At 39.5% G+C, this 12875-nt stretch overlaps 1 protein-coding gene across 8 annotated transcripts in view; it reads left to right on the plus strand.

Annotated features, from left to right (window-relative positions):
* The window catches only part of col15a1b (collagen, type XV, alpha 1b), a 99027-nt gene that overhangs the window by 62455 nt on the left and 23697 nt on the right, over positions 1 to 12875 (plus strand). For 7 of the 8 annotated variants that reach the window (XM_057856830.1, XM_057856831.1, XM_057856829.1 and 4 more), the window contains 8 exons: positions 13 to 177; positions 2426 to 2452; positions 2530 to 2592; positions 3521 to 3598; positions 6480 to 6542; positions 6625 to 6777; positions 7038 to 7193; positions 9485 to 9538. In XM_057856830.1, the coding sequence (XP_057712813.1) occupies positions 13 to 177; positions 2426 to 2452; positions 2530 to 2592; positions 3521 to 3598; positions 6480 to 6542; positions 6625 to 6777; positions 7038 to 7193; positions 9485 to 9538 (759 nt within the window). The remainder of the gene's footprint in view (positions 1 to 12; positions 178 to 2425; positions 2453 to 2529; positions 2593 to 3520; positions 3599 to 6479; positions 6543 to 6624; positions 6778 to 7037; positions 7194 to 9484; positions 9539 to 12875) is intronic. The other variant, XM_057856827.1, reaches the window with a different exon arrangement.

Below are 12875 nucleotides of genomic sequence, written 5' to 3' on the forward strand. Positions count from 1 at the left end.
TTTAACTCTTAGGTTCTTGTAAAGCATACCTTAAAAGGAGAGCCGGGGGATTCTGGACCACCAGGCTCACCTGGCCCTCCTGGGCCCACTCTTCTACCTGGGCAAATTCAACCAGGAGCAAGAGGTCCAAAAGGACCGCCAGGAATTCCTGGAAAGCCAGGGAGAGACGGACAGCAGGTTAGTGCATTACAGATGAAGGGCTCTATTTTCATGACTGGTGCAGCGCACAATTTTAAATCTGTTCTGTGGTTCCTCTCATTCCCTTTAAATGTGGCACTAGCACATCTCCCGTGGGTCAGCTTTGTGTTTTAAAGACGCAGCAATCCGTGAATGACAGGAGAGTTTTTGCTGCTCTTAACTCTTTAGTGTCAACAGACATCATACAGTGGGGCAAATAAGTATTTAGTCAACGAACCAATTGTTCAAGTTCTCCTACTTGAAAAGATTAGAGAGGCCTGTAATTGTCAACATGGGTAAACCTCAACCATGAGAGACAGAATGTGGGGAAAAAAAGAAAATCATATTGTTTGATTTTTAAAGATTTTTTTTCCAAATTAGAGTGGAAAATAAGTATTTGGTCACCAACAAACAAGCAAGATTTCTGGCTGTCAAACAGGTCTAACTTCTTCTAATGAGGTCTATCGAATCTCTACTCGTTACCTGTATTAATGGCACCTGTTTTAATTCATTATCGGTATAAAAGACACCTGTCCACAACCTCAGTCAGTCACACTCCAAACTCCACTATGGCCAAGACCAAAGAGCTGTCGAAGGACACCAGAGACAAAATTGTAGACCTGCAGCTGGCTGGGAAGACTGAATCTGCAATAGGTAAAACGCTTGGTGTAAAGAAATCAACTGTGGGAGCAATTATTAGAAAATGGAAGACATTCAAGACCACTGATAATCTCCCTCGATCTGGGGCTCCATGCAAGATCTCACCCAATGGCGTCAAAATGATAACAAGAACGGTGAGCAAAAATCCCAGAACCACACGGGGGGATCCAGTGAATGACCTACAGAGAGCTGGGACCACAGTAACAAAGGCTACTATCAGTAACACAATGCGCCACCAGGGACTCAAATCCTGCACTGCCAGACGTGTCCCCCTGCTGAAGAAAATACAAGTCCAGGTCCGTCTGCGGTTCGCTAAAGAGCATTTGGATGATCCAGAAGAGGACTGGGAGAATGTGTTATGGTCAGATGAAACCAAAATAGAACTTTTTGGTAGAAACACAAGTTCTCGTATTTGGAGGAGAAAGAATACTGAATGGCATCCGAAGAACACCATACCCACTATAAAGCATGGGGGTGGAAACATCATGCTTTGGGGCTTTTTTTCTGCAAAGGGACCAGGACGACTGATCTGTGTAAAGGAAAAAAATGAATGGGGCCATGTATTGAGAGATTTTTGAGTAAAAATATCCTTGCATCAGCAAGGGCATTGAAGATGAGACGTGGCTGGGTCTTTCAGCATGACAATGGTCCCAAACACACAGCCAGGGCAACAAAGGAGTGGCTTCGTAAGAAGCATTTCAAGGTCCTGGAATGGCCTAGCCAATCTCCAGATCTCAACCCCGTAGAAAATCTGTGGAGGGAGTTGAAAGTCCGTGTTGCCCAACGACTGCCCAAAACATCACTGCTCTAGAGGAGAACTGCATGGAGAATGGGCCAAAACACCAGCAACAGTGTGTGAAAAGCTTGTAAAGAGTTTCAGAAAACGTTTGGCCTCCGTTATTGCCAACAAAGGGTACATAACAAAGTATTGAGATTAATTTTTCATATTGATCAAATACTTATTTTCCACCATGATTTGCAAATAAATTCTCTAAAAATCGAACAATGTGATTTACTGTTTTTTTTCCACATTCTGTCTCTCATGGTTGAGGTTTACCCATGTTGACAATTACAGGCCTCGCTAATATTTCCAAGTGGGAGAACTTGCACAATTAGTGGTTGACTAAATACTTATTTGCCCCACTGTAAATGGGTACCATGATAAAATCAGGAATGATAACTGCTGGCGACTTGAATACTTTTAAAATAATAACAATGATACAATCATTTAGTTAATTTTAATAATTGTTTCAGGTGGGTTGGTCCCCATTGTTTTCATGTTTATGAATGAAATTGATCTGTCATCCGATCACATGTCCATGGAACTCAAAATCTGTCAGTCTGTTCCATGATCTTCATTCACTCGTTTTCCTTGCCACCTATCCTTGTTCTCCATAATCACATTAGATCACCTGTGCAGCAATTTAGACGTGCTTTCAAATGTCATATCTTTGGGACAAGCACAGCAAATCACGTTCCTGAACAAAAAGCAGGATACTCCAGTATTTGCACATGTGATGTCTATGAAAATAGAGCCCATGTAAATAATAAATTCAGATGTGTTCATATACATTTCTCTATCTTACAGGGAATGAAGGGGGACAATGGAGATGTAGTAAGATATTTTTAAAGGTTTTCTTTTGTCATGTTTGACATGCTTTATTTGGTATTCAAGAGTGGAACTACTTTTAGGGTCAAAGAGGACCTCAAGGATTTCCAGGTTTGGATGGAGATGCTGGCATCAAAGGAGAAAAGGTAAGATGAATTAACTTCATTTCTCTTGTGTTAACACTGTTTTTTCCATTACAAAACACAAAGCGTGTTAAAAACCATTTTTAAGGTGTGTTGCGCATTCTCTAAAAGTAAAAACTTATTGAAATTATTCTCACAAGGAATTGGACTACACAGGCGCAGAGAGAAGCAGAAACAAGCTTTCAGGGCCCTATTTTCTAGACCAGTGGGATTGTGCGCCAAGTGAAGGGGTGTTTTACTCCAGTTTTTTAGTAAATTCATAGGCAGGCGCAAGTATGTCAATTGGGAAGAGTGCAGATCGTGTTGCTTATAGGCATTAACATCGCCAACCTATTGATACTAATCAACTGGCTTCTTTCCATTCCCTTTAAAAACTGTGCGTTTGTTGACACTACTCAACTACCTGACGGACAAATTAACTGGTTTTCCAATTCAAGACTAGGACAAAACCAAGACTTTTGAGAGTTGAGACCATGACGAAAAAATCTATATTAAAACTCCTTTTAAAAATTAAAAAGGTTTTATTTTGTGTTTTACATTGTTATGGTTGTAGTCATTCATAGGAGTAACACAAAAATGTGATGTATAGTTGTAAGACCTCCAATTATGTGGTTCTTTTCTTATGCTAATTTTTAAAAATAGTTTGTCACACTTTCATTCATTCGCTGCCATCCATTCCAGTTCAAATGGCAGCCAATGTTGAATTGCTGGTTTTGATAGAAAATTCGATGTGCATATATAAATTGAAAATGAATAATTTACCTGTACTGAGGATCTGATCCAAGAGTCGCAAGTAAATAGCTAAAAAAGAGTACTGAGGATATGATACAAGAGTAGCGAGTAAATAGCAAAAAACGAGTACACAATTAAATTGCACATTGAAACTATCCATTTTTATGTTATTCTTCCTTCTCAACGATCTTACCTTCAGGGAGAGCCAGGAGTTGGATTACCAGGCCCACCAGGCCTTCCTGGTCCACCTGGACCTCCCAGATCACGCAGTGTATCTGTAAGTACTGTAATGTTAACATGCAATATTACAGTATGTGATCAATGATAAGTTATGGCAAGTCTCTCTGATGCTTTAGAAACGTACAGTAAATAGGACGACTAACTGTGTTTGCTGGCTGTGCATGTGTGTGTATGTGCGCATGTGTTTGCTTGTGCGTTTGCATGTACAGGGAGGAAAATAAGTATTTGAACACCCTGCAATTTTGCTAGTTCTCCCACTTAGAAATGATGGGCGGGTTTGAAATGTTCATGGTAGGTGTTTGTCCACTGTGAGAGACAATCTGAAGAAAAAAAAATCCAGAAATCACTGTGTATGATTTTTTTAAAGAATTTGTTTGTATTATACTGCTGCAAATAAGTATTTGAACATCTGTCTATTCGCTACAATTGTGAGCCTGAAAGACCTGTTAGTCGCCTTTAAAAAGTCCAACAAATAAGTGAAGTGGAGGTGGACTTTTAACTTTTAAGTAAGGCTGGGACTTTAACGCGTTAATTTCGATTAATTAATTATAAAGCTTTTAACGCGTTAAAAATTTTAACGCAATTAATTGTTTCAGTTCCATTTGTCCGCATGCGGAACCTTCCTACTCATGTGTTTCTGGTACGCCGGTAAATCTGATGCACAAAAACAAACGCTAACAGCAGCAGTGATGGGAGGTGACATTTTATTTGGACAGTTATGGGCTAGTTTTCCCCTATAAAACACATCCTGATGGGACAATGGACAGGAGCATCGTTTTGTGCAAGCTGCCGACGCGGCCGTGCGCCTTCCTCGTTCCCCTCTTCCCGCCCGCCCTTTAACCAGGGCGCGGCGGCGGCGAGGGTCCCGGCGGGGTCGGCTCGGCGGTCACGGTTGCACCCGGCGGGCTGCCTCGGCCGGCGTTTGTGCAAGCTGCTATACGATTACGAAAAGCAGACCAAAGAAGACCGATTGAAGTCTGTCGAGTATGTTGGTTTGACACGGGACCACTGGACTTTCTTGAGCAATTCTAACTATCTCGGAGTGACCGCACATACAATACAAGTCATTAACAATGAATGGCATTTGGCGTCTTTCGTCCTGACAGACGCTAAAGAGTAAACTGTGCAGACCAGTTTTTTTTTTTTGGTAGCTGAGTCCTGGGAGATTGAACGAAAAGTCACAACAATTGGTACGGATTGTTAAAAAACTTAATGTTGAAGTGTTGCACTTTGTTATTTTCTTGCAGTTTAATTATCAGTGTTTACATTTCACTATTTGAAAGAAAATGTTTGGCAGTATTTTATGCCTCATAGTTTCATCTTGTAACTACTGAAAAGTAGTTAGTTACTGTTTTTTAACTGTATACATAGCTAAAGAAAAATGTTTTCAAAGAACATAAATAATCCGGGGCCTGAAACATTTGAAACCTGAATAGCTGTATGAGCACTTTGACCAATTGTTTGCTGATGACATTACATATTAACAGTAATAAATTTGTTGTTAAGCTCAAAAAGGCTTTTTTTATTGAGAACATGATGTGTTTTGTCAATATATGGTTTTCAATTAGAATGCGATTAATTTCGATTAATTAATTACAGACCCTGTAATTAACTCGATTAAAAATTAAAAACTTTTTGACCTGTTTGAGGCAGTAAGCTGCATATAATCACCTGTCCACCCCATACAATCAGGAAGACTACAATTACTAACAAGGTCAAGACCAAAGAGCTGTCCAAAGACACCAGAGACTGAATTGTAGACCTCTACAAGGCTGGAAAGGATTACTGGGCAATTGCCAAGCAGTTTGGTGATATAAGATCCACCATTGGAGCAATTATTAGAAAATGGAAGAAGCTAAACATGACTGTCAATCTCCCTCGGACTGGGGCGCCATGCAAGATCTACCTCGTAGGGTCTCAATGATCCTAAGAATGGAGAGGAATCAGCCAAGAACTACACAGGAGGAGCTGGTCAATGACCTGAAAGGAGCTGGGACCACCATTTCCAAGGTTACTGTTGGTAATACACTAAGACGTCATGGTTTAAAATCATGCATGGCATTGAAGGTTCCCTGTTTAAACCAGCACGTCCTGGCCCGTTTTAAATTTGCCAATCACAATTTGGATGATCCAGAGGAGTCATGGGAGAAGGTCATGTGGTCATATGAGATGAAAATAAAACTTTTGGTCTTAATTCCACACATATTGTTAGTAGTAAGAAGAATGATGAGTACCACCCCAAGAACACCATCCCTACAAGTGAAGCATGGGGGTCGTAGCATAATGCTATAGGGGTGTTTTTCTGCACATGGGACTGGACGACTGCACAGTATTAAGGAGAGGATGACCAGGCCCATGTATTGTGAGATCTTAGGGAATAACCTCCTTCCCTCAGTTAGAGCATAGAAAATTGGTCGTGACTGGGTCTTCCAACATGACAATGGCCTGAAGCAGACAGCCAGAATTACCCAGGAGTGGCTTCGTAAAAGGCATATGAAGGTTCTGGAGGGACCTAGCCAGTCTCTAGACCTAAACCCATTCAAAAAACTTTGGAGGAAGCTCAAACTCCATGTTTCTCAGTGAGAGCCCAGAAATCGGATTAATCAAGGGAAGATCTGTGTGGAGCAGATCTGCTGCAGTCTGTGCAAACCTGGTGAAAAGTTACAGGAAATGTTTGACCTCTGTAATTGTAATCAAAGGCTACTGTACCAATATTAACATCGATTTTCTCAGGTAAAAAATCATAAACTGTAATTTCGGGATTTCTTGGGGGGGGGGTTGTAGATTGTCTCCCACTGTGGACGAGAACCTACCATGAAAATTTCAAACCTGCCCATCATTTCCAAGTGGGAGAACTCGCAAAATCGCGAGGTGTTCAAATACTTGTTTTCCTTACTGTATTCTCTATCATCCTGTAGTATGGAGAAGATGCGCTGGGTTCTGGGTTTGAAGACCTGGACAGTGATACTGAACTCATTAGGGTAAAAGTAGAGCTGTAAAATGCAATAGATTTACTGCTGTTGATCAACATCGCAGTTAAATGAGCATAACTGTATTCTCAAGGGTCCTCCTGGACCACCTGGCCCTCCAGGACCACCTGGGCCTTCAGGGAACAACCCTTCATCAACTGGCATTGCTGATGGCTTCGCTCACACATATGCTGCGCCACGTGGTGCCCCTGGTAAAACTGGACTCAAAGGGCAACCAGGAATACCAGTAAGTCACATAAAAAAAATATACATATAGGCACTGTTCATCAGTGTACTTTGTTTTGAGTAGCATTTAATGTATTCATGTTATGACTTACTCAAAAAAACAGTTTTTAATGGTGTCGTTTTGTAACTTTCCATTATTTTAATTTGTTCAGGTTATGTTCCGTCTAATAGCTATTCCTTCTTTCTTGATTGTCCCCGTCCTCATTCTCCTTGTCTACTTGCCACATGGAACATTTCCACCTTCTCTCCACTCTGTTGCAGATGGTTACTGATTGGTTTAGTGGTTCTGGGTCTGGTGGTTCAGGTTTGAGTACAGACTTGTACTCTGAACTTGGCTCGGGTTTCAGTTCTGATTCTGAGTCCGGTTTTGCTTCTGGGAACGGGCTTGACCTGAGCTCTGTTTGGGTATCAGGCGAGGTATACATTTATTGGTTTGCTTGATAAGCCAGCAAACCATAATGCAGTATTACAGTCAAAAGCCAGTTCGCTGAGTCAGGATCTTTCTTTTTTATGCCAATTTCATATAGTAAAACTGACAATTCTATTTGTGTAAAAATATTGTTATGAGCAATAAAGAGGTCCTCGCCTCAGTATTCTGACTAATGACTGTACCTTCTCTTTCTACGGTATTTTATGATTATTTCTGTCTGAACACTCAGTCTTTTCATCCCCCATTAAGGGGTCTGCATCTTTGCAGAAATGTGAAAACCGACATCACGTATCTACTCTGTGATGATCCATCTGGTTTGACATTTTCTGCTGACTGACTTCACTTGAATGGAACTGAACACAAACATGCATGCTATCACAGTTCCAACATTGGTTTTGCTTCTCTTATTCAACATTGCACCAGTATTCTTCATGCAAGTTCTCAGTGAAACCATTGTTATAAGGCATACTGAAAAGCAAAACATTATTTAGGTCTGCCTTGCAATAAGTGTTTCTGAAAACAGGAATAAAATGAATCTTAGATGATGACTTGTCAGCTTTCCAAAAGAATGAGAATCAAAAATGATGCACTGTTTCATGCTACATTTCAGGTAATAAGACCGTAACCACAGTAGTGATGTGCTCTGGATTTTAAAATCTTTGATGCAACGATTTACACAACATCATAACGGCACACTGAACATAAATAAACCGTTTGACTCCATTTTTAATCGGTCTTACACGTCAAATAATGGATTCACCTCACAGCAGTGTGGCATATCAAGAAGCTGGTTACACAATATGATTATTGCACAGGTGCACCATACAATTCGTTAAAATAAAAGGCATAGCCGAATACCATAGATGTCGCATGTTTTGAGGGAGCGAATTGATCTGCTGACTTCAACCGTGCTCTCCAGAGCTGGTGTCAAATAATTGGATGTTAATTTCTTTATCATATTTACCGTATTGGCCCGAATATAAGACGGTGTTTTTTGCATTGAAATAAGACTGAAAAAGTGCGAGTCGTCTTATATTCGGGGTCTAGACATTATACCCATTAACGACGCTAGATGGCGCCAGATATAATTGAAGCGAATGCTGAACTTGAGGAGTATTGTTCTGTCATGACAGATCTCAGTTACTCTCAAGTTTAACCAGTTTGCATTATTTTATTGCAATGTTTTTCCTTATTCAGATTTGTTTCAAGACTACAGTTACAGTTAGACCTCACTTTGATTGTAAATGCAGTTATTGCAATTTTGTTGTTTTATCACAATAGATTGGTTTATTTACATTTAAATAACCAGAATCATTGCCTGTCTCAAAAAGATGAATTTTTTTGAGTCTCTGTGGGCTCTGCTCGCGAGCAGCACGGACTCAACGGCATTTAGTGGTCCTGGTCGGTCTGCTCGATCGTCCAGCGCCTGGCATCCTGGGCATCCTACCGGTTGTTCTGCTCGGTCATCTGCCACCTGGCATCCATTCGGTCGTCTTCCACCGGCGCCCCGGCTTTGCGGCTTGGCCTCTCGTTGCCATTGAATAGGGTTGCGTGTCTTACCAAATGCGCTACTGCCCTCCAGTGGCCAGTTTTATTGCTTTAAAATGGATTTTCAGCTTTGTGCTTTGGAGCTCAATTGAATCAGAACCCGGAGATGTCTTTTTTGAAAAAAAAAAACATAAAAGACGTATAATTACATCTTTGGGATACTGAAACAATTAAAAATAGAACATATTTATACGTTTTTGGGAGCAAATGAGTTAAGAAGCCTAATATAGAGTATTTTTAGATCAGCAATATCTCCAAACGATACATCGACGATCAAAATAGTTGTCGATTAATTTGGAAATACGCTAGTTATTGATTTGGCAGACTTAATGGCCGGGCCGAAAAACTATGATGTGGTCCATGACAAAGATGCATAAACATATTAAACGATGTAAACGATATTAAAGGAAAATTGGCATCTTGTGTACATAGTGTAGATATAGTTTTTTAAAAGTTTAATTCATGAAAAATAAGAGGGATGGGAGGATTTGCATTTTTGGATAATTAAATTCCTGTTTCATGAAACACCTGAATTCTAGTGGGCAATGTTGACAACCATCATCTCTCCACTGGGAAGTTGAGTATTACTTAAAAAAACTAAAACTTGGATGTGGCCTCCCGTGCGAATGGCTTAGGGGTCAACAAACTGCTTCTCAACATATCCCTTTATTTCTTCATTGTATTTTTCTCACAGAGTGTGGTCAATTACAGACTGTGTTTGTTTGATTAGGGTCGAGCTGGAAAAGATGGGGCTCCTGGCCTTCCTGGAGCTGTTGGAGAAAAGGTATGCTATTAATGAATGCACATGGTATTTGAGCTTTTATGAAAAATACAAACAAAAATGTACTTAACTAAAAGAAAAAAAATGTAAATAAATCCAACTACTTAATGAAACTGATCCTACTCAAAATGCATTTTTGCTATACAGTTATTCCTCGTTTTTCGCGGTTAATGCGGACCAGAATCCGCCACGATAAGTTAACAACCATGAAGTAGCCTCCCCCCACCTCCCCCCAAACCCCCCAAAAAATGTTGTTGTTTTTTTGTGTGTGTTCAATGTATTTATATAGATTTATCATTGGAAAGAGATACATATAAAAAATGTTTTTCCCTTTTTTTCCCAAAGTATATTTTTAAAAAACGTATGTGTATTATGTATATATATGGCAGAAAACACTCAGGTGACGTGAAGTTCCGCTCTGAGACCCCCAATTTGGCCAAATTTTTAAATTGTCCTATATGCATGTGTGATACATCATTGGAAATTTTAAAATCTCAATTTCCTGGGGGAACAAAAATTTTGAAGGTTTTGAACAAAAACATTTTTTTAACCCCTAAACCCTAACTCGAGGTGAGAGCATGAGAGAGCATAATTAAAGACACCATTATTTTTAACGAGATATTATCGCGTACTTACATTGTTTCGATCCAAAAACTCTGTCTAGCATATCTCACTGAGTGTCAAGACTAGTGCTGCAACGATTAATCGATTAACTAGAGTAAAAGATTCAAATTAAATTTTGCTGCTTCGAGTATTCGTTTCATTAAAGTGTCGTTGTAATGGTTTATTTTTGAAAGTGTTTGCATTTAGTTTCATTGATTTGGGTGATGCACTGCCCTCTAGTCTGTCTCATTTTACACGCCCAAATCCAGTTACTCCCTGTTAAGAACAACATAAGCTAGGTTTTTGTTTGAGCTAATGTTTTTTAATGCATTCATAAGTTAGGTTAAAGGTATAGTTAGCCATTTTTTGTGGAAATATGTGTCTGAACCATTTGTTAAGAGCATTGTAAAAGAAAAGGAAAAAAACATACATATATATATATATAGATATATATATATTAGGGCTGTCAAAATTATCGCGTTAACGCGCGGTAATTAATTTTTTTAAATTAATCACGTTAAAATATTTGACGCAATTAACGCAGATGTCCCGCTCAGACAGTATTCTGCCTTTTGGTAAGTTTTACAGCAAGGTTTTTTTGTGCTGTCTAACAGCGAACTCTTGTGGTCGCTTTGCGACATGGTTTATTTCTTTCTTGCCAGTTCAATATGGCTGCACGACGTCTCGGGCTGACGCCTACGTTGTAATGTTGTGCTTATATGATCCTTGGACAAGATTTGTCCGTAAGTATGGTTGTTGTAAAGAATGTACATATTATGTTAGTAAGCGAAATGTTATATTTTTTGTATGAGACGCTTTTTGTTTATGTTTAGTGAACCTGTATAGCGTGCTAAGCTAACGTTGTTGCTAATGCAATGCTTGCGTACTTTTTTTGTAGTTTCACTACGGTCTAAAGAGGACAATGGTTTGAGGCCATTTTATTAATAAATCAGATGAAAAAGGAAGAAGTCTGATTATTAATGCGTCGTTCACTAGCTGTCTAGCTTTGGAAAAAGTAGACGCTTCGGAGTGAGGACAGCATAGACAGATTTAAATGACAGTAGAGTGAAATGCCCACTACAGTCCTTATGTACCGTTTGTTAAATGTATATATCTATCATGTGTCTTATCTTTCCATTCCAACAAATTATTTTACAGAATATATATATATATTTTACAGAAAAATATGGCATATTTTATAGATGGTTTGAATTGCGATTAATTGCGATTAATTACGATTAATTAATTTTTAAGTTGTAATTAACTCGATTAAAAATTTTAATCGTTTGACAGCCCTAATATATATATACACACACACACACACACATATGTATATATATATATATATTTTTTTCTTTTCTTTTACAATGCTCTTATATTATATATATATATATATATATACAGTGCCTTGCAAAAGTATTCGGCCCCCTTGAACCTTGCAACCATTCGCCACATTTCAGGCTTCAAACATAAAGATATAAAATTTTAATTTTTTGTCAAGAATCAACAACAAGTGGGACACAATCGTGAAGTGGAACAAAATTTATTGGACTATTTAAACTTTTTTAACAAATAAAAAACTGAAAAGTGGGGCGTGCAATATTATTCGGCCCCCTTGCGTTAATACTTTGTAGCGCCACCTTTTGCTCCAATTACAGCTGCAAGTCGCTTGGGGTATGTTTCTATCAGTTTTGCACATCGAAAGACTGACATTCTTGCCCATTCTTCCTTGCAAAACAGCTCGAGCTCAGTGAGGTTGGATGGAGAGTGTTTGTGAACAGCAGTCTTCAGCTCTTTCCACAGATTCTCGATTGGATTCAGGTCTGGACTTGGACTTGGCCATTCTAACACCTGGATACGTTTATTTTTGAACCATTCCATTGTAGATTTGGCTTTATGTTTTGGATCATTGTCCTGTTGGAAGAGAAATCTCCGTCCCAGTCTCAGGTCTTGTGCAGATACCAACAGGTTTTCTTCCAGAATGTTCCTGTATTTGGCTGCATCCATCTTCCCGTCAATTTTAACCATCTTCCCTGTCCCTGCTGAAGAAAAGCAGGCCCAAACCATGATGCTGCCACCACCATGTTTGACAGTGGGGATGGTGTGTTCAGGGTGATGAGCTGTGTTGCTTTTACGCCAAACATATCGTTTTGCATTGTGGCCAAAAAGTTCAATTTTGGTTTCATCTGACCAGAGCACCTTCTTCCACATGTTTGGTGTGTCTCCCAGGTGGCTTGTGGCAAACTTTAAACGAGACTTTTTATGGATATCTTTAAGAAATGGCTTTCTTCTTGCCACTCTTCCATAAAGGCCAGATTTGTGCAGTGTACGACTGATTGTTGTCCTATGGACAGACTCTCCCACCTCAGCTGTAGATCTCTGCAGTTCATCCAGAGTGGGCCTCTTGGCTGCATCTCTGATCAGTTTTCTCCTTGTTTGAGAAGAAAGTTTGGAAGGACGGTCAGGTCTTGGTAGATTTGCAGTGGTCTGATGCTCCTTCCATTTCAATATGATGACTTGCACAGTGCTCCTTGAGATGTTTAAAGCTTGGGAAATCTTTTTGTATCCAAATCCGGCTTTAAACTTCTCCACAACATTATCTCAGACCTGCCTGGTGTGTTCCTTGGTTTTCATAATGCTCTCTGCACTTTAAACAGAACCCTGAGACTATCACAGAGCAGGTGCATTTATACGGAGACTTGATTACACACAGGTGGATTCTATTTATCATCATCGG

This window comes from Corythoichthys intestinalis, chromosome 14, assembly GCF_030265065.1.
Source record: "Corythoichthys intestinalis isolate RoL2023-P3 chromosome 14, ASM3026506v1, whole genome shotgun sequence".
Lineage (NCBI taxonomy): Eukaryota > Metazoa > Chordata > Actinopteri > Syngnathiformes > Syngnathidae > Corythoichthys > Corythoichthys intestinalis.